This window comes from Ctenopharyngodon idella, chromosome 24 (genome assembly GCF_019924925.1).
Source record: "Ctenopharyngodon idella isolate HZGC_01 chromosome 24, HZGC01, whole genome shotgun sequence".
Lineage (NCBI taxonomy): Eukaryota > Metazoa > Chordata > Actinopteri > Cypriniformes > Xenocyprididae > Ctenopharyngodon > Ctenopharyngodon idella.
The window spans coordinates 13,462,950-13,490,684 of record NC_067243.1 but is presented as its reverse complement, the minus strand read 5'-3'; the positions used below and the strand labels follow the sequence as shown (position 1 = coordinate 13,490,684).

Here is a 27,735-nt window from a genome sequence, read left to right as displayed (position 1 = left end):
GGCCTCCAGATAAAGATAAAATATCAGCAGATAGCTGTACATTTCCATGGGTGTTTTAATATAGAGTATGTATGGTTGAAGGGAGGCCTTTGTTGAACGACACAGAATGTGACTCATTTAAGTGAATTTTAATGAGGCTATATGTAAGAATGTTCATGTATTAATTTCTTTTTTATTGGCAATGTGTGAACAGCTTGTAAGGAAACTTAAAAAACGAGACCTTCCCGACTTCCCATATGTTGTCTATGAAGCCTGTAGACTGGTTTTTATGTTAAGAACTCGGGACGTTTTTGCCGGGAAAATCAAAAGGATGTGACGTTTAAGCGAACTACCGAGATCGTCTCTTCCGTTCAATGACACATAAATTAATATACTTATACAATGTTTAGGATAATGTCGATCGAAAGAGCCATTCTGTACTGTAATATTAATGTGTCATGCAAAGAAAATGTATTAATTCTTCTATCTCACATAGTCAGATTTATAGTCTATAATCTCATATACTTTATAATCAAACTATCAAGAGTGTAATAATTACCTCATCTGTCGACAAGATGCCGATGAATCGCAGTGCTGCTGCAAACATATCCACATCGCTATGATCAGATGCTTTCTTAAATGATGTCTTCTCACCACTGTCGTTTTTGTTGTGTGTTTATTTAGTTATTAAAAAGCACATATTTTCATAAAAACGTCGCTCTAAGTAGAGTGGACGGCGTCGAGATGATTATTAACAATAGTATATCACTGCAAAGTTATTTCCAAATTCATTTTGGCGAAGAACGAAAAAGAACATCGTCGTGAATAGGTCTATATCGGGGCCTTAAATCACGTTCAGTCTGGCTGCAGTTCACTTAACGGCCACCGGTGTCGCTAATAACAAGGTTTTCTGAATTCTATAGCCAAAGACTTTGACATAGCCCCTTTAACAGCGAGGGAAAACTGAACCTATTGTCTCTCATACTGTATTTCATATCTGAAGAGCTATCACTTACTTTGCTAATGAAAAATATACAGCTAAATTCAGTTATTATAAAATTACCTGCAGATTTATATAATAAAGCCACAGTCAAAATGAGAAAATGATTATCAAGTGATCATTTTAAGATTTTCTCTACATAACTATTTAAAACATTAAATTCAGAGCAAACTGGAGCTTCACATTTCATCAAGTTAATGCCAAGAGTTTAATTTTTTTTAATTTTTTTTTTTTTTTTTTTTACAAAAAACAATGACTGTCGATCACAGATATATACGACAAACATACAAATAAAGCTCATTTAAAAAACAAAAAACATTTCCATCCAAATATGTTTCACATTTCTTTCCATTACTTATGTGAGTCACATTTTCCATGAACAGAATTTTGCCTAGATTTTAATTTTTTTGGTGTTTTGGCTGAGGATTGAAACTAATATTTACAACTTGACCACAATCGCTCAGCCACATAACCAGTGTGACCTACTCATAAATTAACCGGTAAGGTCAAAAAGAGTGGATTTTTACAAACAGCATGAATGAGTACTTCAGTGGAGAGAGTTTTACAATTCCAGATACAACATGTTGAGGACGGATACTTTGAATGAGTTTTACAAGGCGAAAACAACTGTTGTTACTCTTTAATTTACAACAAACATAATAAATTAGTCTAAAAACTACTTAATTAATTGTTAGATACATAATATTTCACATCCCAAATCTCAAAATCTTATTAAAAATCATAAGGTTCCCTCACTGGAAACAGATACTTGTACATTGACGCCACTGACTGTAATCTTGTATTAGGGCCAGTTGCAAGCTGCCTCTAGGGGGCACTGCACATGCAGATAAAGAGTAGTGTTGTCTTGTCTTGCAACTCCATGACCTTCCTTTTATAAAGGAAAACAGACTATTGGTTTTCCTTTAACAAGTTGCAGTTTATGCTTTGGGACGGGGCCGCACCAGCACCCAGGAGAAGCCACTGCCAAAGGGACGCGGCTCAGATGGCCAGCTGCAGCTTCGTCAGATTCCTCTGGTGCATATTGTGGTGCCGGACAAGCTCATCAGACCTGGCAAACTTCTTCTGACAGTTTGGCCATCTGCAGTTGAAGGGTTTCTCACCTGAGAGAGAGAAAAAGATACAGACATTAGGATGGAATCGAAGGTAAAAGCAGAGAGCAATAAGGAATATCAGCATTATTAAATAATATAGAGGTCACCTAAGAACATACTGTTGTGTTATATTTCTATATTTCTCAAAAAAAATGTTTTTTTTTTTTTACTTTTTGCCGAATGACGCCGCACAACCCCTCCATTAAAGGGTTAGTTCACCCAAAAATGAAAATTCTGTCATTAATTACTCACCCTCATGTCGTTACACACCCGTAAGACCTTCGTTCATCTTCAAAACACAAATTAAGATATTTTTCATAAAATCCGATGGCTCAGTGAGGCCTCCGTTGCCAGCAAGACAATTAACACTTTCAAATGCCCAGAAAGCTACTAAAAACACATTTAAAACAGTTCATGTGACTACAGTGGTTTAACCTTAATGTTATGAAGCGACAAGAATACTTTTTGTGCGCCAAAAACCAAAATAACCACTTTATTCAACAATATCTAGTGATGGACGATTTCAAAACACTGCTTCATGAAGCTTCGAAGCTTTACGAATCTTTTGTTTTGAATCAGTGGTTTGGAGCGTGTATCAAACTGCCAAAGTCACGCCCCCCAGTGGTGAACCATTGAAATTTCAAAAAGTTTTGAAACTTATGAAGTAACGAAGCCTCGTTTACTGAAATCATGTGACTTTGGCAGTTTGATACACACTCCGAACCACTGATTCGAAACAAAAGATTCGTAAAGCTTCGAAGCTTCATGAAGCAGTGTTTTGAAATCACCCATCACGAGATATTGTTGAATAAAGTCGTTATTTGTTTTTCTGGTGCATCAAAAAGTATTCTCATCGCTTCATTAAGGTTGAACCACTGTAGTCACATGAACTGTTTTAAATGTCTTTAGTACCTTTCTGGGCATCTGAAAGTGTTAATTATCTTGCTGGCAACGCAGGCCTCACTGAGCCATCGGATTTCATCAAAAATATCTTAATTTGTGTTCCGAAGATGAGCAAAGGTCTTACGGTGTGGAACGACATGAGGGTGAGTAATTAATGACAGAATTTTCTTTTTTGGCATTTTTGGGTGAACTAACCCTTTGTAATAATTTAATTCTTATTTTATTCTTATTTTAAAACATTTAATCACTATCGAAATGATCCATTCGATTCTTAGCATTTTAAATCAATTACTGACCCAAAGAAACGATTCATGTTTCATTTATGTATTATATTTATCCATTATATTAATATCCATTATATACATTTTTGAGCTCATACAATAAACTTTCACAAACTTTTTGATTTCTTTGCGAGTGAATGCAAAGTTTCTCAGAGGAACGTGAAGGTTTTGCAAGCGATGGCAAAGTTTCTCGGGGAATGCAAAGCTTTTGCGAGAGAATGCAAAAGCATTGAAATATATTGCCATCCCATATTTTTTCCACCACCATGTCCCTTTAGGGGCTCCGTAGTCTATCCATAGTTGAGAACCACTGCAATTCAGTCAAAAAAGCAACTGATTTTTCAGCGTTCACTTTCCAATACCAACTGAAAACATAATACTAAAGAAAGGTGACCTCTGAAAGTTTAAACATTCATCAAAGAGTGGAAAGAGAGAAGCAAATTATGAAAAAATGAAAAGGTTTACGCACTTGTTTTACCTGTATGTGTCCGGGTGTGGGTCTTAAGGTGGTCTGACCGTGAGAACTTTCTCTGACAGGTTTCGCACTGGAATGGCTTAACGCCTACACACACACAGGAACACACAAGTGTGGTCACACTCACACACACAAGGAGAGAACGAGTACAGGCTACAGAAGAGAGGCCATGCCAAAAAGTGTCAGAATGAAAAAATTGTCTTGTATTAAGTATGTGAGACCAATGTCTAAAGAGAGTCTGGCCAGTGTAGCAATACATCGGCAAACACTTGTGCTAAATGTGTCTGATTGAGGAAACTGTAATGTTTTCACACACTTGGAACGCGAGTGAAAATGTAAACATTTAGCCGGCCTTAAAGGGACAGTTCACCCAAAAATGAAAATTCACTCATTCACTCACCCTCATGTTGTTCCAAACCTGTATGAGTTTCTGAACACAAAAGAAGATTTTTTAAAGAATGTTGGTAACCAGACCCATTGACTTCCATAGTATTTTTTTTTCCTACTATGGAAGTCAATGGGTGCCGTCAACTATCTGGTTACCAACATTCTTCAAAATATCTTCTTTTGTGTTCAACACCAAAGAAACTCATACAGGTTTGAAACCACTCGAGTGTGAGTAAGTAATGACAAAACGTTCATTTTTGGGTGAACTATCCCTTTAAGTAAACAACTGCGACACCTTTTTGTAGAAGATATGAGATATTTCGATCTATCTTACCGAATAGTTTCATATGCTACCAAGGAAATACTAGAGGGAAAACAGGAAAAGGGACAAAGGCGCAAACCTGTGTGTCTTCTCTGGTGTCGTTTTAGCTGGTCTGATCTGGAAAACCTGCGACCACAGTCTGTGAAGTCACACTGATAGGGTTTCTCCCCTATGAGTTTAATACAACCAAACATGTTAATGATAACCTTAGCATTCATGCTAATGCTATTTAATCACATTTGTGGGTTGTCGTACCTGTGTGTTTGCGGCTGTGCATCTGTAAGTGAGAAAGTTTAAAGTATCTTTTGTTACAGCCCGGGTAGGCGCACATAAACGGCCTTTTTTCGTTGGTCTCAGATGAACGCACAATGGCAGGTGTAATGCCCGGTACTCTCCGCACATCCTGTGAGAAAGTCAACAACATTCAATTCGTGCTACAACAAACGCTAAGACATCCAAACCCAGTGCCCATGGGGATAACCGCTAATGATTAGCATGCCCAATTGGTTCATTACTGCAGAATTAGCTGTGAAATGATCATTCAGATTTACCCAGGCTACTGATATGAGCTCTAACTGTGAACAGTTAGTCACGGATGTTAGGCAGACCCTATTTCACTGCTTCACTCCCCCCGTTCCTCCCGTTTCCCTCATTTGCCCACTGCTAAAGCCCATCTGCTCTTAATTAACTAGTGCTTAGCATAATGGCGTTTCCGTACGCTGGCACGGTAATGAATGAGTGTTAAGTGTTATTGATAAGTAAATTACTAAAACTGTTCTACTGCTGTAGTGCCAGACTTATATATTGACCCCACGGGGATGATAACACAGCAGCCTAGCCAATACAACCCAGCGGGCTAGCATGCTACGTCTGATCTGTATGTGACAGTTTAGTTCAGAGTAGCTGTTCTAAATGATACATTTTAACTAATGCACTGTATACATTTGCGTACATCTATCTATCTATCTATCTATCTATCTATCTATCTATCTGTCTGTCTATCTGACATTTTTCTTTCTATCTATCTATCTATCTATATATCTATCTATCTATATGTCTCTGTCTGTCTATCTGACATTTTTCTATCTATCATCTATCTATCTATCTATCTATCTATCTATGTCTCTGTCTGTCTGACATCTATCTATCTATCTATCTGACATTTTTCTATCTATCTATCTATCTATCTATCTATGTCTGTCTGTCTGACATTTTTCTATCTATCTATCTATCTATCTATCTGACATTTTTCTATCTATCTATCTATCTGACATTTTTCTATCTATCTATCTATCTGTCTATCTGTCATTTTTCTATCTATCTATCTATCTATCTATCTATCTGCCATTTCTCTCTGTTTTCTTCTATCTATCTATCTATCTATCTATCTATCTATGTCTATCTGTCATTTTTCTATCTATCTATCTATCTATCTATCTGTCATTTTTTCTATCTATCTATCTATCTATCTATCTGTCATTTTTCTATCTATCTATCTATCTGTCATTTTTTCTATCTATCTATCTATCTATCTATCTATCTATCTATCTGACATTTTTCTATCTATCTATCTATCTATGTGTTTTTTCTATCTATCTGTCATTTTTCTCTGTTTTCTTCTATCTATCTATCTGTCTATCTGTCATTTTTCTATCTATCTATCTATCTATCTGTCATTTTTTCTATCTATCTGTCTATCTGTCGTTTTTCTATCTATCTGTCTATCTATCTATCTATCTGTCTGTCTGTCTATCTGTCATTTTTTCTATCTATCTATCTGACATTTTTCTATCTATCTATCTATCTATCTATCTATCTATCTGTCTGTTTTTTTCCATCTATCTATCTATGTCTGTTTTTTCTATCTATCTATCTATCTATCTATCTATCTATCTATCTATCCCCCCACCCCCCGTCCCAAGCTGAAAAATTGCCCATCACACATTTATACAATAAGAAAAGAAAGAGTAAACAGAGAAGTGAAGAAAGGCATCCCATTCTGAATGAGAGCAGCTCTGGAGTATCTCTTCTTTTACTGCTTTAAGGCCGCTGACAGACATTAATTAAGAACTAATGATTTATATGCATGAGCAGCAGGCAACTGGAAACTGCAGCTTTACGGCTAATGGACTTTTTTAAGTGATTCCTCTTCGCTTTTCATCCTGAAATGCCTTTCAAATCTCTCAGCTATTCTGGCAGGGGCCTGCTTCCTCTCGCATAGTCTTCTCATTGCGTCAGATGGTTTTCTTCAGCACCTTCTTTTTAAATTACATTTGTCTCTTTTTTTATTAGTTATTTAAGGCACTGTATCACACTTCTAAATCTATTTTTTTTTTTCCTTTTGGGTTATTCATTTTTAGCAAGTTGTATAATCAACCTTTTGATTAAGATTTGAGTATTTGAGTCCCTGTGTGTCTTTGTACGCCGTGGCCTGACCTTGGCCCAATGTGAGCACATCCCAAGAGCACAAAGAGTTTTATTGTGTCCTGAGAGTGAACTCAAGTGTGGTGTGAGTAAGAGATACTGACCTGAAGGCCTCTGAAGACACCGTGGGTGTGGATGCGGTACTGCGTGCTGCAGCTGTAGACCATGGGTGTGCTGGGGTCGCTCTCATACCCTCCTGCATGGCTGTTTGTGTTCAAAGGGGAGAATATTTTGTTATTGTAATCAAAACAAGTCATAGTATGAGAAATTTTGCTCAAAAATAAGACAAAATACTGATTAATAAAAATATTATTTTCTGTAATGTGGAGATCTGTTATAACGTTGAGAAAAACAATATTTATTATATATTTAATGAATAATTTAATGTTTGTCTTAAACTTTACAGTTAATTGCATTGATATGGGACTATAACTCGAATATCACTAAGACACCTTTTGATACATGTAAAAATGTCAAAAATCGCTCCGAGCTAAAGCAACTATTCACAAAATATAATGCTACCTCATAACTTTCCTATCTATGTACGACAGCAGATAAAGTCCTTCCTAAATCTCTCCATGCATTATTTCACAAAGTTTGGATGACATATAGAGGGCATTGCTAGCCATAAAATACACAGACTCATGTCTTTGTAACTCATCCTGACATGGGGCAAATTGCTCCCTGTTTCAAAGAGCAATATTTTTGCCCCAACATTTGAGGTAGGGCCAGTCAGAGAGATGAATGGGGAATGTATGGTCTCGCTCACTGTTGAACTTCTGCCTGAACCTCAGCGGTATGCCTTTTTACGTCATGCTGTAAATACATGTTTCTCAGGACAATTCTACACCATGTTTTCCCTTTGGAGAAAAGACCACACATTATGTTTCTACAAAGATCTTTGCCTTGTTTGAACAAAATTTCACGAATTTCGTGTAACAGTTCATGAGGTATAAAGTTCTCTTTCTCTCTATGCAAGACAAGCCAGACTGAAAGACAGTCCAAAACAGCATCCTGCAGTAAATCTTCTCACAGTTCATTCATTCACCCAAGCCGAACCACCTTGGTCTTGTGACAGACATGGGATTTGGAGGAATGCGAAGAGCTTTAGATAGCTGGATGTATATAGGAATGATTAAGTTTGGCTTGAGGAGCCACAGCAACGCTTCCATGGCAGCCCCCTTGAGATCGATCAGCGTGTCTGATTTTTCCTCAACCAAAACCAGCACCGTCCCTCTCATTTATCAGCACATGAATCATTCCGTCACCCAGGGCTCCTCTGTCTCTTTCAGAGAGGCTGGAGAGAGGTCACAGCCTCCTCCTTGCCTAGCCGAACGTGACTGTGGATTCTCTCTTGGGTCCCAGGGGGAGTAGAGGCTGTCCCATTGTGCACTGATGCACTTCCACCTCCCCCCTGCACGGCTCCCTTCCTCCCGGCGGGCCGGCGCTCGGCCTGGTCAAGGCTGAGGTGCCACTGGCAGAAATATATGGCAGGATATCATTCTCTAGCCAGACAAAACAGAGGCTAATTCTGCATGTGCACACTCTACTCTCTGGCACAAACAGAAAGATGAGAAGAAAGTTGAGGGGAAAAGATTTTTCATTGTGGGAATCAGACAACACTGGTTGTGCTGTATGTTTTTAATTCACTAAAATGTTACTGAAAAACGCATACGAGTTACATACAAGTTAGTTGTACACTGTATGTTTTTGATTCACTAAAAAGAACAGATTCATTAGAATCATAGAGTCACAAGAGTTCAGAATCAGACTACACTGTTGAGGTGTATGTTTTTGTTTCACTATAAAAGCCTTCTTATAAGAGTCATTCATATTATAATCGGAGGAATAAAGATGAAGTTGTTGTAATTTATAGGCTACATGCAATATCTAATGTGCCCCAAACATCATATGTTTCTTAAAAGTCCTAGCCTGAAGATATCTACATGCCAATATTCAGTTAAAGTCATAGCACCACATACTGGCAACATATTAAAACAATATTTTAAGATGCAGTGTGTAAATTTTAGTCGCATCTAGCAGTGAGGTTGCAAACTGCAACTAACGGCGCACACCCCTCGCACCCCTCCCTTTCGGAGAAGCTACGGTGGCCGTCTGGCCGACACAAGACAAAGATGTCGTCATCTGAGACAGCATAGAGTAGCCTGTGTGAAGCAATGAGGTTTCTTCTTACTTCTAACAAAGAACGGTCTCTGCTTCTAATAAACCAGACGATGACTACTACTACTACTTTGTGCGTATTCAACTTAGTGACGATGTAAGCTGCCTCTAAAAACATGAACGATTTAGAAGAACAACATAGTGACTAAACGCGATCTGTAGAGTGTTTGTCCGTTTAGGGCTGCTGTAGAAACATGCCGGCGCATAATGGTGACTTGACATTGAGGAGGGGGAACCCACGGTGTATGTAGATAGAAATGGCTCATTCTAAGGTAATAAAAACATAATTGTTCATTATGTAAGGTCTTTATACACCACTGAAAACATAGTTATGTATATTATATTGCATTTCTGTCAACAGATCTTCCCAAATTTTACACATTGCACCTTTAAATATGCCATCAAGTGTTAAACATCCAAGCAACATGCTACACCCAAGTGTGCCGCACAAGTCCTGAAAAGTGAAGCCAAAGCATTTCAATCGCCCCCTGGTGGCTGGCTGCAGTATAGGTCATAAACCCTGCCCTATCCTTGTAATCAAATGGGACATGAGCCAAACTAAAAAATACAATTACACTTAAAAGAATTTTTTTCCATAGATGGTTTCTGTCATTTTAGGTATTTCTTATGCAAACGTATGTTGAAGAGTGTTTGTTTTTCCTAAAAGTTTGGTTTTAGTTATTTGATGCTATAAAAACGGGGTGTAATGTCATGACACAGCTGTGCTTGCGACTGAGTCTGCTGGAGCGGGAGAATGGGCAGGACCTTGATATCGCTACTCCACCTTAGGATCACTACTGGCTCCAAAATACGTAATTGGAAACGACCGTTACTGGGATATTTTGGCTTAATTTTTCTACAGTGAAAGGAAATGCTATCCATGCTAGCAACACTTAGCTAGGGTTAAAGCATGTTATTAATGCCATGAAAGAGGAAGTTGTTGTAACTCAAACATACAATGTCCAATCTGCCCCAAATGTTTTCATAAGAGTCCTGGCCTGAGACATCTACATTGCCAATATTTAGTTATAGTTATAGCGCCACCAGCTGGTAGCAGGAACTGTGGCACATATAAATGACTGACATAATCCTACTATATTTACCCATTTAAATGCATATTGCTCACAGTTCACTGTTTTCCTAAGGCCACCAGGGGGCGGTGGCACCAGTATGAGGGCCAATTCATTGTTGCTTGCAGCTTTATTTCGTATTGCAACCAGACTACATTGATCGTGCTGTCTGTTTCGCGCTGTTGATTTAGTTGAATAAGTAGTGCAGGAAACTGTCACAACCTTTTAGTACAGTTTTCTGTAAGAATGGCAAATGAATGCACTTGCAACAACAGTTAACAACGGCATTCGGTTCTGCTATTTGAAAAAAATAGCTTAGCTTAATTAGAACCGATTAATTAGATCCGTTTCTTAATTCTCAAACCTACTGTTTTATCCAACCAATAGCAGACACTTGGGATGATTTTTAAAGAAACCAATTTTAAAACAATGTATTTGCAATTCCATTTGATGGCGCTAGAGGCGAAGAAGTTACATATTTGACCTTAAAAGAAAGCTTTAATATTAAAATTATATATATTTGCAATGAATTTAAAAAAAATTTTCTGACATCCATGGCAATGTACCATAGAAACAGAACCCAAACCGATGTGGTTTGCACAAATAATCCAACTTGCATTCAGACTTATTATCAGGCCCTCACAATAATATTATAAATTCCCAATTTATGTTCTCAGTGTAAGCACCAGATCAAATGAAGCATATAATAAGTCCTTCTCTTCACTTAGCTGAAGCAAATGTCTGCTTGACCAAATCACAGAAGAATTTCCTACATGACAGGAGCGGGTCACGTCGACCTACCTCTTTATAGTGGATGCCAAAGGGTTGACAGGATTCCACGCCATGCACTCCAACTGTGACGCCATTTGATATAAATTATCGCTGCTGGGATTGAAAACAACAGAAATACTATTTAAGAAAATATGCATGTACAGTATTTTCCTTTACAACAAGCACTCCTAATATTAAAAACCAGCAACCACTGTCACATGTAAAGAATGTGTGGATGAAAAATACACTTTTTGACAAAGGCATCCTGGGTAACAGCGAATGAATGTGTCATATGTGCACAAAAAAGGAGGTTACCCACACCACTGGGGTGATCAGTTAATCAGGTCATCCCTCTGACCAAAAACCTGCCATACGTTATTAAAAGCCTGTCCACAGAACCATTAGTTACTCTGCCAGGTGCTCACCCAAACACATAGTTTAGATTTATCTACAGCAACTCTGACATCATAGTGTTTCATCACAGACAGGCAACAGCATACGACGGTATGAACTGGTACCTGGTACTGTGCTTGCTTCCCTGTTGAAGGAACATAACAGTATTTCAGCATCAAGAGTTTGTTTTGAGAAAACACTGGCTCAAGAAACCAATTATGCCATATGGTCCGCATGTTAAAAATGGCTCAGGACTATTCCAATAATGATATCTTTACATTAAAGGTATATTCAGCACATGTTAAATTCAATCAACGGCATTTGTGGCATTTTGTTGAGTCTTTAAAAATAATAATAATAAAAAAAAAATGCTGGGTTGCATTCACTCTAAAAATAGCGCTAAAAACTAAAATTTACACAGTGAAATACTGTTTTCCATTGAAACAGTAATATACCATAAAAACAATGCATTGTTTATACAGTATATTACTTCTTTATATTACAATGCATTCTGGGTAATAATTGTCGTTTTCAAGAAAGTAGCCTACTTTCTCGAAAACGACAAATATTACCCAGAATGCATTGGGTTTTTATTATTATTATTTTTTATGGTATATTACTGTTTGGAATGGAAAACTGTATTTTTCTGAGTAAATTTGTTTATTATTTTTACATCTATTTTTTAGAGTGACACCGTGTCCAGACGCGACGCGACGCCGCGACACGCTATAAAAGGTATGTTTTCCATTTTGTCCTAACTAGCCGCGACGGCGACACGCGACAATTCTATTTTAGAAACGGTTTCTTTTTTTCCTGCGATGTCGCGGCTGGAACAACAACACAAAGTATGGCAATGATAATCTCAGGTAATGTTTATGTGCTTTATTTAATGTTAAAAGCGTCGAATGTGAGTTTGAATATCAAAGTGTGTCTTTTATAGCCGTACTGAAAGCAACATTGGACAATTTACCTCAGATCTTCAAAACAAATGAAAGGAAACAAGAACGTTCAAACTGTCAACATATTGTTAACAGACAAGTGTGTTCAATGCGAAAATTGTTTCAGAGATTCAGTATGATAATGTTAAAACGGTGTAATATTTATTAATTTGATTAGGTACTCATCTATTTCTTTGCGAGTGCTGGGAGCTTGCCGAGAGAGCCCGCCCACGCGCTCTTCTGATTGGCTGTGATTTTTGATTGACATTATCAAGTCTCAAATCGCATCCCGCTTGGTTAGGACACGGTGTGAGGCACTTACAATGATAGAGAATGGAGCCAAACCGTAAATGTTAAAATACTGTTTCAAAAGCCACAAGACGTATAGTAAACAATTATGTGTTAACATGATTATAGTGTGCAAAAATTGCTTACTAATCTTTTCTGTGTGAAATTATATCAAATTTTACAATTCATTTCATTACGATGTAATGCCTAAAACCATAAAACTTAAAATGACTATAAAAAAATATGATTTATACAGCTTGCAGTTCAACTAATACACAGGATTTAACAGAAGAATTGATGTCAGTGCATTTAGGGTGCAAAAATTGCTTACTAATCTTTTAAGTTATATCCAATTTACAATTCAATGGCATGACAACGTAACGCCTAAAACCTTAAACCGACTGTAAATATTATGATTTATACAGCTTTGCAGCTCAAATAATAGACAGGTTTTAACAGAAGTAAGATGTTAGTTCTTTTTTTCCCCCTTCAAAATAACCTGAAAATTTCACGGAAAAGAACTAATAGTTTGGTCAGATATAACAGTGGTCTGGAAGGCTCTCTGTACAACATGGTCTGTATCTTTGTTTTTCATTTTTGACTCACCAGACGCAAATGCAGGAAGCCTGTAGATTGTGAATAGTTTACACTACATCTGCCTTTGAGATTAACAACAACCTAATTTTACTTTGAAAATCCGGACATGTTTTTATTCCAGTCACCTCGTGCTACCTAAAAAACGCTTTAACCCAGAGGCCTGTGTAAATACAGGGCTGTAGGTACCAGGCGTTTGATTTGAAAAGCGGCACAGCATTTTGATTTGAGGATTCACAGCCGCCTCACTGCGGCCTGTTTATTACAACGTAGAGAAGCGGGAACTGGAAAATACAGTTTGACCTGAGTCAGAGTCCTCTTATCATCCCAATTCTGTTATTTTGAATCTTTATGTTCCCTCTGCGCTGGAAAAACAACATGCCGAAAGCATCCGAGGAATGTGAGATCATTTTGGGGCTGTAGTACTCGTACTGTTAGCCGAAGTTGCGAAGGGAATTCCACTGAGAACTGTTAACCACTTATCAGAATGAGAGAATTCAGAGCTGTTCTGAAAGTGCAAACGGGTGGTGGATTATACCGTTTATCTTGGCATAGTACACACTGCTGTTCAGCACTTGACCTTTATTAAGCACATTTGACAGAACCCAGCTTTGATTTGGCAACATTCTCTCAAATGAAATTACACCATTTTGCATTTTTAACCCTTGACACTTATGCTTTATACTGAAATTTTGGATTTTTTTTTTTTTTGAGTGCTCAATTTCCTCATATTTTTCATATTTTTTTATTTATTTTTTTTAAAGAAATTAATACTTTTATTCAGCAAGGATGCATTACATTGATCAGACTTTTATGTAACAAATGATTTCTATTTAAAAAAAAAAAAAAACGCTGTTATTTTGAACTTTCTATTAATCAAAGAATCTTTTACAAAAAAGTATCACGGTTTCCACAAAAATATTAGGCAGCAAAACTGTCTTCAACATTGACGATAATGATAAGAAATGTTTCTTGAGGAGCAAATCAGCCTATTAGAATGATTTCTGAAGGATCATGTGACACTGAAGACTGAAAAATCAGCTTTGTCATCAAGGAATAAATACATTTTTTAAAATATATTGAAATAAAACCAGTTTTTTGAAATACTTTATTACATATTATTATTTATTTTGACCAAATAAATGCAGCCTTGGTGAGCAAAAGAGACTTCTTTAATCTTACCGATCTCAAACATTTGAACCATAGTGTATATTTTTAATTAACTTAAAAAAAAAAAAAAAAAATCCCTGCAGAAACTTTATTCGCACATCCTGTACGAACAAGTTTTCCTCCTTTTCCTCCTCTTGTTACCTAACTTCCCCACTTCCTCTACGTGCTTAATGGCAGCGTGACTTTTTGGAGCCGCCATAACAGATTTTTAAGCGTCTCTGATTGTTGCACAGGCCTGGTTATTGAACAGAACTGGATTTGAACTTCCTGCACCCCGAGTGTCCTGACAATTATCAGTTGTACTGTCTGTAGCCTGTCTGGACTTTTTTTTTTTTTTTTTTTTAAGAATTCGGTGGACATATGCATGACTTTTTTTATATTGTTATATCTCATTTTCTTTCCTATCTTTAAAGATATATATTCAATTTAATGACGTCTGTTTTTCTGGTTTCTGTTTTTCCGCAATGATGTACATGTCTTGCAGACAGAGAGAGAGGAGTCAAACACGTGTGAGGAACATGTTTCAGAAGACCTTGAGATGTTATTTGTGTGATGGATAGGACTGGAGCACTACCTGTTGTATGGGTTCCTCAGGAGCAGAGCCTGACTTCCTGTACAGCTGTCAGAAGGAGTGTGGCAGCCGTATACTGGAGGTGGGACAGGATACTGCTGGTCACCTGAAATGCAATATATATGTATATACACTGTAAAAAAATGTCATAATTTGTTATCATAGCATTTTTCCTTTTGTCAAAAGAACTTAGATAATTAATGTGGTTCAGATAACATAATATTTTGAGTTTCTGTTGATTAAACCAATCACCTTCAGTGTATTAACTTTTTAATTTCAATGAACTCAAAATTTTAAGGCAACCAGGTAACTTACTTTAAGTTAAACCAACAATTCTTTTTTTACAGTGTATGTATATTCAGATTTAGCATTTTCCTTCAGGTCAATCCTATGTTCATAATAAAAAATCTGTTTAAATGTCCAATGTATTATCTTGTCCTTTTAACATTTAAGGGGTTTTCCTGTGACTGACAGCGCTAGTCAAAGCATTTGTCAGTTGCGTCTTGTTCCGTGTTCACAACAATTCAGTCTTTTCAATATGAAAGTCTTCGCTACTGACTGACACACTCGTAAAGACAGTCTTTGCTGCCATCTAATGGTGTAATAATGTAACTTCTGTTGCTGTTCACGGTCAGGGACTATTTTTTTCCGGCAGAAGGAAGGCTTTTAGTGAAAGTTTACTTCATAAAAGTTGCATTGATACATATTTTTGGCTTTAATATTTGTATTGTGTAGTAACCGTTTTCTAAAAGCAATAAGGTACCCGAGGCTAGTGCTGTATCATGAATAAGTCACGGCTGAAGGGGCCGCAGCACAGCACAGCCTCTCATACCTTATTGCTTACATATATTATATATATATATATATATATATATATATATATATAGCGGCCTTATGTCTCACACATGACAATATTGATATAAAGTTTTATATTATTATATTTATATTATTATAAAAAACAAATATAAAATAAATCAATTGTATGTCTTTATTATATTTTTATTATTTATTTTATATTCATTTTATATTAATAGAGACATTAATATAAACATTATATAAATATTGTAAAAAAAAATGTATTTATTTTTTAATATTTATCTTTAGTTTATTATTTAATGGTCTTTTTTAAAAAAAATTTCTTTACTTATTTTCTTGTCATGTTTTTTTACTTGACAATTTCAATAAATTTACTTGAGTATTAATATAAACATATATACTTATTGTAAAAATAATTATAAAATATTATAAAAATACTAAAATAAAAATTTATTTTTAATATTCATCTTTTGTGTTTTAACAGCCTTTGTATGTATTTACTTTTTATCATGTCATGGTTTTAAGTTTGCTTCTGAATTATACAGAACCTTGAGTCAATTTGTATTGTTTTTAAATACATTTATTACTTATAAATAAACACAGTAGATCTGCAATAGTTTAAAAAATTGTTGAACTTTTTTCCTTAAATGACAAAAAATTTTCAAAAATTTTCTCCTCTATCACACCTTGAATAACATCACTGTGTTTGATTCTTAATAAATGTTGTTTTGAATAATTCTCTCCATAGTTTAATTAACTAGAATGAACATTTGCGCACTCTGTTTTTCTTGAGTCCCTCATGGAAAATAACCATGCCTGGATGCTCAGAGTATCATAACTGTGCAGTTCCAGGGAAACGCATGATCGAGCATGTGTGGCGTAGTCCGGCTTTACAAAGGGAATATGAGCGTGAGGGAGGGTTGTGGAGACGCAGCCGAGTACACTTAGCAGTTATGAAAACAACAGGCTGACTTTCTTTGAAGCCATAAAGCACGCAGACCTCTCGCACTCCGTCTCGAGTGCAAATGAGGAATCACTGCTTTGGCTCATCCGGCCCCCGTATTGTGAATGCGTCCCATGGTAGTTCTAAACATTCCAAAAGGGATCTTACATCGCAGAGTCTTCTGGTCACTAGCACCGAGACCTCAGGGAGAATTTACTGCGGCACAATGAACACCAAATCGTCCGGTTAGCTGTTTGCTGATGTTTAACATTATGACGTGCGTAAAAGCAGAGAGGACTATGGGGAGAGAGAAAAGTTTTGGCTGATTTACTGTTCAGCAATGGGATGTTTTGTGCAACTTGCCCCCTGAATGACATACAGAAACCGCTCTGTAAGTTCAAAGAGCGAGGGCAAGATCTCAACCACGCAGAAAGTGTTTGCAGATTAGAGTCTCCTCCAATAAATGCATTTGTACAAACACAATAAAATGTAATTTAGTGCTTGGTGTGTTTGTGTTTACCCATGTTGCTTTGCTGCGTGATGGGGTCCTCGTGTTTGAAGGAATGGTTGGGAAACTGCGAGGTGTGGTGGGAAGGCGTGTGTCCGTAGTTTGTGGCTCCATCAAAAGCAACTGTGCCGTAACCTGGGACAGATAATATAAACGAAGTCAGAAATATATTAAAACATTTTTTAATATATTTTAAATATAGATCTTATAGACATTTTAGAATTGCCTAATTATTCTGTAAACTTCTGATGGAAATATAAATGAAGTAAGAAATATTTTAAATATATATTTTACATTTTTAAAAAATATTTTAAATATAGATCGTATACCATTTATGTTTTAGAAATTTTAGAATTGCCTAATTATTCTGTAACCTGCAAATATATTCAGTTGAAATGGAAATATAAATGAAGTCAGAATTATTTTCTATGTATATTTTAAATATAGATCTTATACCATTTATGCTTTAGAAATTTGTAGAATTGCATGATTATTCCTTAAACTGCAGATACTTTCATTTGAGATGGACATATAAATGAAGTCAGAAATATTTTAAATATATATTCTACTTTTTTAAAAAATATACATTTTAAATATAGATCGTATACTATTTATGTTTTAGAAATTTTAGAATTGCCTAATCTGTAAAATGCAAATATATTCAGTTGAAATGGAAATGGAAATGAAGTCAGAATTATTTTCTATGTATATTTTAAAATATTTAAAATATATATTTTAAATATCAATCTTATACCATTTATGTTTTAGAAATTAAAGAATTGCCTAATTATTCCTTAAACTGCAGATACTTTCAGTTGAGATGGAAATATAAATGAAGTCAGAAATATTTTAAATATGTATTTAAAAAAAAATAAAAACATATTTTAAATACACAGTAGTGGCCAAAAGTGATGTTAAAAATATGAAGAAAATATTTCATATTTTTTTTAAATATTTTAAATATAAGGGAAAGAACAAAACATTAAACTTGGTTAAGGTATTTATCTGACAAAATTATTTGGCAAAAAAAGGTAAACTACAGCTACAAGTTTTATTTATGCGTAGAAAAACAAAAAGTATGACAGCCTGAACAAAAATTCATTGCGTTATCACAGATAAAACAATTGCCTCCAAGCACAACTACGCAATATGCTTACAAAATCTTTAGCAAATTTTTAATAATACTTGAATAAAGGGTGAAGATGTCAATTTTCCTATGCCAGACATCACTTTTGGCCACTACTATAGATCTTATACCATTTATGTTTTAGTCATTTTAGAACTGCCTATTTACTCTGTAAACTTTTTGCAGTTGAGATGGATGCCAGAAATAAAATTTCTTAAACAGAAAAACACAGCTATTCTCCAGATAATAGGAATATTCTTCTTTGGATCCTAATCACCCCTCCATTCCCCAGCGGGGGTGAGCGGACAAGCTGTGCGAGGAAAACAAACGCTGGCAGGACGGTGTGTAGCCGAGAGCCGACACCAGGTTTAGGGGGTGAATCATGCCTCGGTCTAACCCCAGGTCAGACGTAACATCGTAAATCATGGTCTCCCACCACCATCTTCATTAATTACAAGCCAACCACTTTCACCTCAGAGAGAGAAAAACTCATTAAAGATGACCATTTCTCTTCCACCCTACCAGATCTCAGCAAGAGCTTTAACCTGGGAGTCAGTGAAGAGCTGGTCACTGGCCTGATATTGTGACCCACGATTAATTGTAACTTTAGATTTCCAATGTGCACTTTAGGAGTATACGAGTATCAGATGTCTTAGGGAGTGTTGGTGTTTTTAAAAATTTCCCCTACATCTGGGGTAACCGAAAACAAGATCTCATGTCTGATGTTATCATTTATTCTTATCTCATTATATATATTAAAATATATTTTTTACAAAAATTATAATACATAAAATTATTTAAAAATATATTGCATGTAATAAAAATATGTATTTAAAAAAATCTTTAATATTACATATTAAAAATATAATATTAAATATTAAAATATATTTTAAAAATATGATATATTTTATACATTAAAAATATTTAATTTACAATTTATATTATATATTTAATAATAAATATAATTTATTGGAATATAAATTGGAATTTATACCAAAAAGTAAATATAGGAGTAGCAACATGGATTCAAGGCATTCGTTGACGAATGAGAGAAGGAGAAAATGTATTTATGTAATTATAAAATACATAGAAAATATCAAATGTGAATTTTATTAACCAATAACTCAGGTGTCCGAGCGACATATCATCAGAAAAGATAAAACATTTTTCCTTTGTATAATTTATATAACTTACAAACATGTTTTGAAAATGTGCAAAATCATTAGATGTTTGAAGTATTTGTTTTATGGTTATCGAATTATGTATTCAAATTCTCATAGGTTTTTCTACATGTACATTTACTTTATGAAAACTCATTTAACAAATTGTTTCTTTTCATTTGGCTTATCTGAAAGCAGTTTCACTTTATTATAATCTTTCAGTTTTTAAAATATTATTAGCTTTCATCTTTGTTTTCATGCAATTTGTCATCATGAAAAGGAAGAAAAAATATTTTTCTTGTCTAACTGCAAAATCTTTATTATCCCATAAGTTGAAACCCCCAAGCCAGTAACCTGAAGTCTATTATACACTGACACAGTAATGACCCAACATGCATTAAACGCTTGTGTGATGAGGTGTTTGGAGCATATCTGTAAAATAACTGGGAACTGTTTCGCCAAATACAGGAGCATTGAGATACGTAATTACTCAAGGCAGACAAATATGTGTGAGGTGACGGCCCTGGTGATGGATAAATCACAGAATACATTTACTCACTTTCTACCTTACTGTTAAAACAAGCTCACATCCTGACAAACTACACTCTCTTCAAATGTTCTACAATACTATACAAATTGCACTCATTCCTCACTTTAAAAAAGTCACATAATATATAGACGTTTTGTAAAATATATGATAAACTGTTTTACTTTTAACTGTCAATGAAAGTAACTTTATTTTATCAGCTTGTCACTGAAGTTATTTAAACGAGGATTTAAACTCAAAGCATTGTTTTTAATACAAATTCATTTTAATTCATTAACAAATTTACACTACATCTAGCGACTTTTAGGCCAATGGTTGAGCAATTTAATTGGTCCAATTTTGACACGTTATGAAACTAAGAGGTGCAACATTAAAGCTGAAACGTTTTTGTTTTACAAGCCTTACTATGTAACTGAATTAATGTATTAAGCAGACATAATTTAAACTGAATGACTCAAATTAAATTCAGTGCTTCTTGTCCTTAATAATTCATAGGAATGTTTAAACTTATTAACTTTTAGGCCAATAGTTGAATAATAGCTATAAATGGTCAACACATTATGAAAATAAGAGGGATGACATTCAAGATCCCAACTAAAAATAAAGTCATTTTGTTTTTCAACAAAGTGCAAGATTACAAGCTTTACTATGTAATTAAATTGTTAAAAGTGTATTATAGCAGACAACATTCAAACTGAATGACTGAAATAAAATTTAAATTAAAATAAGCAAGGTTATAGGCACTATACCAGTAAAATGTGATGATTCTAGCCTTTAATAATTAATAAAAATGTTTGGTGACACTTTATTTTAAGGTGACATAGTTACATGTTATTACATAGTAATAACAGTAAATTATGCGTAAATACAAGTAACTAACCCTAACCGTAACTCTACAGTAATTACATAGTTAATTAATATTACTCAGTACTTACTGTCACCTTAAAATAAAGAGTTACACTTTATTTAACGGTTTGGTTTAGGGTTAGTTACTTGTATTTATGCATAATTTACTGTTATTACTATGTAATAACATGTAAGTACGTATCCTTAAAATAAAGGGTTACACTTTATTTTAAGGTTTCTGTGTTACAGTGTAATTATACATTTAAGTACTGAGTAATAATATTGTACTTACTATAGAGTTACGGTTAGGGTTTGGTTTAGGGTTAGTTACATGTAATTATGCATAATTTATAGTTATTACTACAATAACTACACTGTAAAAAATGATTTTCATGATTTGTTATCACAACATTTTAGATACTTAGATACTTAATGTGGTTCAGATAACATAATATTTTGAGTTTCTGTTGATTAAACCAATCGAATTCATTGTACTAACTCAAATTTTTAATTTAAATGAACTCAAAATTTTAACTTACTTTTTTAAGTTAAACCAACCATTCTTTTTTACAGCGTATGTAACATTTGTAACAATGACACTGTAAAATAAAGTGTTACCTAACCAAATGTTTTGACAAATTATGGCTTAACTCTTTCAAACAGTTCAGGAACAATGTGGACCCACATAATTACATTAAAGCAGATTCTCACCCTGATTCCTGGAGCTGGGCTGGCTGTCCATGCAGTTGGACAGGTAAGGGCCATTGCTGAACATCCTGGGCTGGCTGGGTGGGGGCTGGCTGGGTGTAGGGGCCCCGAAGGCTCCGTACCTGCAGGCCCCAGTGCCAGTGAACTGTCCAGAGAAGTGCACGGTGAAGGCGCTCAGCCCACAGTGAGGGTCTTCGTGGGGGTCGGCCGTGCCCCAGCTGGGCTCCTGCTTGATGAAGGAGTGCGGGGCCAGCGAGCTGTAGGGTGCGCCGGTGTGAAAGTCCAGCATAGGAGCCCACTGCGGGGTGCTGCTCACAGGCAGGGTGCAGTTACTGTTCCCCCCAGGTAGTGATGGCACGGGAGGGAGTAGAGTGTTGAGGTCACGTACGTCGGAACCCATTTTCGGGTACTTACAAAACACCTGAGCGGCCCAGCAGAGAGACGAGGATCTGGTTTGAGTTCGGTTCGGTGCTAAAATCCAAAGTCAAGGTGTCATCGCTAAGTCACGTTGGGTCACGGCCAGGAAAAAGTGCTCTTCGTTCAAAACAGCTCTGTTGTTTTCAACCGGAATAGTCCATGTCACAATGGGAGAAAAGAAAGTTGGGAGGTCGCAATTCTCGCAGGCTCTGTGAATGGAGTGAGGAGAGCAGAAGAGATGTTCCTCCTTTCTTGCGTGTCTGTTTTCTTTGGAGGCCTAGGAGCTCACATACACTGAGGAGTCGGGAGGAGGAGGAGGAGCCAGGGCTAGTGAGGAAAGATGAGTGTAACACTTCATTCATTTACTTCTCCCTGTACAATACTCCTCCCTGTATACTCATACAGCATGCAGGGAGTCTTAATAAACTGTGTGTGTGTGTGTGTGTGTGTGTGTTGTGGGAGTGGATAACAATGATTCAGAGACTGGCTTTTTATGAGCTTTGAAACACATTTTAGCAGACACTATAAAACTGTTAATATATGCACTTTAGACTTTGGCTGAGCAGGTAGAATTGATTTACAAATTAAAAAAATACATTTAAAATCTATTTTGAAATGGATTTCAGAATTTGAATTGGTTTGTAAAGGGAAAGGCCTTTTGTTTTAATTATTTGCTTCGGTTAAATAGTCTTTAATTGTGTTTCAAGACTATATTTTGAGGCGCGTGACCTTACAGCGTCATAATGACCGCGCACAAGCTAGCGCTTTATCATTAGCATCCATCAAACTTAATGTTTTTTTTTCTCTCTCTCTCTCTCTCGCTCAAACACGCATTATACAAATGCGCCTGCCCTTTTATTTTAGAACATTATAGGCGTAAAAATTAAAGCCACTGAAGGCAAAATTATAATGATTATTTTGTAAGTGGATTGTTGTAACGATATCCTTAAGAGAACGGAAATAGTTAATTATTAAACGGTGTGTAATTGTTTGTGTCGTTATTTAATTTACGGCAGAGCGAAAAACCTTAGATTATTGACTCTGCAACATCTTTTTATTAAAACTTTTAAACGAGCAATAGCTATAATAGTCTAATAATAATAATAATAATAAATGCCCAATCAATTATTGGTAGGCCTATTTGATATGATATTATATATATATATAGGCTATATATACATCTACCCAAGTGACCGTATCAGCCCCATTTCCCACAAAATAAAAATTAGTTTATTAACAATTTTATGCAACGTAAAAATATAGCTTATTAATTATCTAATATAGCAGCAATGAAAAGACAAAATGTAACGAAAATAGTCCCACTATATAGGCTATATTGTCTTGTTTCTAATTTTAAATTATTCGTTTTTTAACCATTATTAATATTCCATTGTTTTTATTTTAGGCTATTACTTAATTAAAATAATGAACTTATTCATTAAGCTTCATTATGTTTCTCAAAACCTAGTATGTGTAAACCGAAAGCGTCGAATGATTAAATGAAACTTGCTTAGGCTAAAGATGTTTCAAATAGCCTAACTGCTAGAACGTTAAAAAACCGTTAGGATCCATATAAACTGTTTAAGTGCAGAATGAATTTTGTTTAGATAAAAAGAGTTTCTTATCATCTTCTCATTATCGAATGAAAAACTCATCTGCAGGTGCTCACGTTCACATGAACTTTTGAACTGTTAAATCATTTAACAGTCAAATAAAAACGGACGAGTAACGTCTTTTATTTAGGAAAAAAATCTGAAGTTTGTTCTAATTTTCTCATTTTATTAGGCCAACATTTAATCCTTCAGTCGTTATGCAAAACAATGAAGCGCGTTTGATTTATCGAATCAGAAAGAAATTCCACGCAGGCAAATTCAGTTAAAGCTCATGAAGTGTCCTAATGAAACCGTTTTGTCTTACAATTGGCGACCATCAAGTGCAGGACGATGAAAGGCCGATGAAAAATACGCGATGTTGCGATGAAGACATGAGGAGGGACGAGTCAATTATAACACTGCACAATCTGCCGCGAGGAAGAGAGGACTTACACACACCCCTACACACACTCCCTCAGCAAGGGCTGAGTTCCTGCTTAACCTCTGGCTCACTGTCTGGAGAAGAGTAATATTACTGAAGTCCACATCTCCAGCCTGAGATGGACCTCATCTGGAAGTCCTCATACCATCGGGTTGGAGATGTGAAAACAAACGAATCCTGTATTATATTGTTAGCACTTAGTCAATTCTTAGCTTTAACTTTTAACCAGGGCCCATGGACATTCATAACCATTTGCAGAATACTTGCAACAACAGTAATAGACAGTGACGAAGATTTTAGTTCCACAGTGGTTCGAAAAATATGGTGTGACACAACATACGCCAGGCATCCAGACACTTTTATGGTCCAAGATGAAACAATATAATAATGTATTATTAAAGAGAGTGAGAATTATGGATAATTATTGTAAAATACTGGCAAGCAGTGCATTTATCTGTAGTAAAAGAACAAGAAATTAAGTTACCTGACAAGGTCGAATACAATCAAACATTATTGGTCACAAATATATTAAGTGCACAAATAGTTAGGTTAATGATTTATTATTCCAGTAAAAGTATATGTATCTGCAAATTAAGTAGCCTACATTATTGTAACACAGTTCTTAGATACGGAAAGAAGGAGGCGGGAACCGGCGAACGTTCAAACATAACTTTAATATATAAAATAAACAAAGAACAAAACGAAAGTAATGCTGGCAGACCCTCACGGACGTCTGCCGGCCACAAAAACATAATAAAACAATAAAATAAGTCCAGACCTGGTCCTCTCTCGTCCTTCACTGTCGTCGCTAACCTTTTATGCTTCCGGAGCTCTTCCGTAAGAGATTCGAGACCGGTGCAACGCGCAGCTGACGCTCGTTAACACTCGCGCCACCGCCCTGCTCGTCACAATTATGTATTAGGCTAGGCTATATTTAAATACAAAAGTCCTTATTTTTTATTGTAGCATATCAAAAGTAAAAGTACTGAGCGATGGCCCATAATTTATTATTTTTTACGCTCTAGGTATATCCTACTGCTCAAAATACATAGACCTATTTAAAGGGTTAGTTCATCCAAAAATTAAAACTCTGCCTGTCATCAATTAGCCTCACCCTCATGTTGTTTCGAACCCATAAGACTTTCATTCATCATTAGAACACAAATTAAGATATTTTTAATGAAATCTGAGAGATGTCTGTCCCTCATTTAAAAAATCTGAAAAGCTGTCCCTTCAAAAAGTTCAAAGAGATCGTAAAACTATATGAATTGAGCGGTTTAGTCCAAATTTTCTGAAGAGACACTATTGCTTTATATGATGAACAGATTGAATTTAGACTTCTATTCACATATATAAACAGAAGCTCGACCCGAATTGCGAGAACCAGAGCCATTGGCGAGAACAAATCTCATTGGTTCTTGCAGAAGCTCAAACGTGCCACGTAACACGTGAGAATGAACCTCATTGGTTCTCGCACGTCAAGCAAACAAGATTGAGCTTCAGTTTACCCCAACTGATGTGGATGACTATGAATGTTTATATTAGTGCTGTCAAATCGATTAATCGCATCTAACATAAAAGTTTGTTTACATAATATATCTGTGCAATATATATTACTATTTTTATAGCTATATTATACATGTACATACACAGGCCTGTTCATCATAAAGCGATCGTGTCTCTTCAGAAAATTTGGACTAAACTGCTCAATTCATATAGGCTAGATTAGTTTTACAATCTCTTTATGAACTTTTTGAAGTGTCAAAGTGGTAGTTGCATAGACTGTCAATGGAGGGACAGAAAGCTCAAAGATTTCATTAAAAATATCTTCAATTTGTGTTCTGAAGATAATGATATGAGGGTGAGTAAATGATGACAGAATTTTCATTTTTGCATGAACTAACCCTTTAAGGAATGAGCGATTCACAGACAGAATAGCCTAATATAGATATAGGATATAGAGGTTTGAGCATTAGTAACTTACTTTTCGCGGCATTAATTAATTCCTACGCACACTCGAGTTCCGAGGATCATAATACTTCCAGTTTTTGGCACATTTTGAGTGTGACATGACCAGTTCAGAGTTGTTACCTGAAGTCTCGCTTCGACCGGTTCATTGAATCAATAAGTTGTTGACTCATAAATAGCGATCATATCAGTCTCCATTTAGCGAATGAATCATTCATTGCTATTTAAGAACCGATTCAACAGGTTCAACAAAAATAATTGGAATAAAGCTATCACGTCTCAATTTCTTCATTTTGAAATGGCGAGGAGCTATGTGTTTTAATAAAATGTAGTGAAGTAAAATAAGATATGTTTTAGAATGTAGTGAAGTAAATGGAAAAATGTACAGCTGCAATCAAATTATGATAAATGGGAATTTACAGAATCAGCTCGTTGACCATCTTTTCTAAATTTTTTATTAAAAATGAATTTTGATCAACTTAAGCTTAAACTTTTCTTAGTTGTCTATTTTGTATATGACCGGGTCTGTTGTTCACTTTACAGAAATATTTGATTCCTTGGTGAAAATGTTAGCTGGTTTGATTTATCACAGGGGGCAGCTGTTAGCGTCCTTGAAAGTTTCTTTTGTTTTGATGTATGAAGACTTTAAAGTTTATCTTTTCTGCTTCTCGTCTTGCCAGCCGCTTTGCTTTCATAGTAACAGTTACACACAAACATTACCAGACAACACCATATCGCGAATCTAAGAGGTCACTGTTGCTATAAATTTTACACTGTGAAAAACAGAAAAGAACACTCAACATAATCATTTAAACTATCACCGATTCAATGAATTGCTTCATTAAATATAAAAAATCACTTCCTCCACTTCAGTCTCCCCCATTTTGTTCATCCTAAGTGTCTTTAAACGAGTCTGAAAAGGTGACATTCAGTCACTACAATCTCAGAAGCTATCAAGAGGTCACGAAAACTGCGGGATCTGCATCATATTACGCTGCCACTTTCGTACACGAAGGCCATCCCTTAAACAATTAACCGAGATCCGTCTTTATTTGTCAAACATTTAGGCCTTGGCGTAGCCGGAAGCGTTGGCCAAGGAGCAGGACGTGGCTAAGCAGAGGCAGTTCTCATTAAATTGATGAGCCGAGATCTGGTCCTACTTCACCATCTGGAATTGTAGTCTGGCGTTCTGCTGAAAGCTGCTGACCCAGGATTCAACTCTTCAACTCAGGGAAGAGGAGAGCGAGGAAAAGAAAAAGTCTGTCATGTCAGCAGAAGTCACTGTGTCAAAGTCCTTTATCTTGTCATCAAGCTGAAGAGCTTTGGAGTAACGGCTTGGATTAAACTAGCTCCTTGGCAGCACCAAGAGGCAGAGATCCAAAGTAAAGGGTAGATGGAAGTTACCAATCTAGTCCCATGTACTCATCCTTCCAAATTACTTGTTATCATTTGTTGTTGTAGTTCACACAAAGCATGAAATTCTGTCATCTATCTATCTATCTATCTATCTATCCATCTTTTGTATTCTGAAGTAAAGCAATCGAGGCTTGTGTCGGAACCCAGTAGCCATTTGTGAGCGAATTATGCTTTCAAACTGATTCTTTTGAATCAGTTCACACAGATCGCATTAACTGATTCATGCGCCAACTGGACTGATCCGTGTGGAGCTGTTCATGAGGCAACAACTATCCTGAGCGAGTCTTAACAACTCAACAGAATTGTTCATGTCCGTAATATGATCCTCAGAGTTTGTGTATTCAGAGGATTTGACATTAAAGTTACTGAACTAATGGCAAACTTAAA

The 27,735-nt window shown here is 35.7% G+C and overlaps 1 protein-coding gene and 1 long non-coding RNA gene across 5 annotated transcripts; one reads left to right on the top strand and one right to left on the bottom strand.

The window, feature by feature from the left end:
* Positions 1-1,163: 1,163 nt before the first annotated feature.
* Positions 1,164-22,202, bottom strand: wt1a (WT1 transcription factor a). 4 transcript variants are annotated; one of them, XM_051884163.1, is made up of 9 exons: positions 21,517-22,202; positions 17,139-17,261; positions 14,863-14,965; positions 10,936-11,019; positions 6,988-7,087; positions 4,715-4,862; positions 4,539-4,628; positions 3,745-3,837; positions 1,164-2,100 (listed from the first exon to the last, which is right to left on the bottom strand). In XM_051884163.1, the coding sequence occupies exons 1-9, from the start codon at positions 21,911-21,913 to the stop codon at positions 1,979-1,981; spliced, it is 1,260 nt and encodes a 419-aa protein (XP_051740123.1). In that variant the 5' UTR covers positions 21,914-22,202; the 3' UTR covers positions 1,164-1,978. The 4 variants fall into 4 exon arrangements, with proteins under 4 accessions (XP_051740123.1, XP_051740126.1, XP_051740125.1 ...); XM_051884166.1 differs by having other exon boundaries at positions 3,754-3,837; positions 10,936-11,016; positions 21,517-22,195; XM_051884165.1 differs by having other exon boundaries at positions 3,754-3,837; positions 21,517-22,191.
* On the top strand, positions 22,141-27,735 carry LOC127507199 (uncharacterized). Its single transcript, XR_007928279.1, has 2 exons — positions 22,141-22,276; positions 27,000-27,735. It is a non-coding gene; the product is annotated as an uncharacterized LOC127507199 (long non-coding RNA).

Excerpts from the sequence above, each read along its gene's own strand:
- wt1a (XM_051884163.1), bottom strand. The coding sequence starts at position 21,913 with ATGGGTTCCGACGTACGTGACCTCAACACTCTACTCCCTCCCGTGCCA. Across the intron at positions 17,262-21,516 it reads GCCCAGCTCCAGGAATCAGG|GTTACGGCACAGTTGCTTTT; the intron begins GTGAGAATCTGC and ends TATCTGTCCCAG. Across the intron at positions 3,838-4,538 it reads ACACCAGAGAAGACACACAG|GCGTTAAGCCATTCCAGTGC; the intron begins GTTTGCGCCTTT and ends GTGTGTGTGTAG.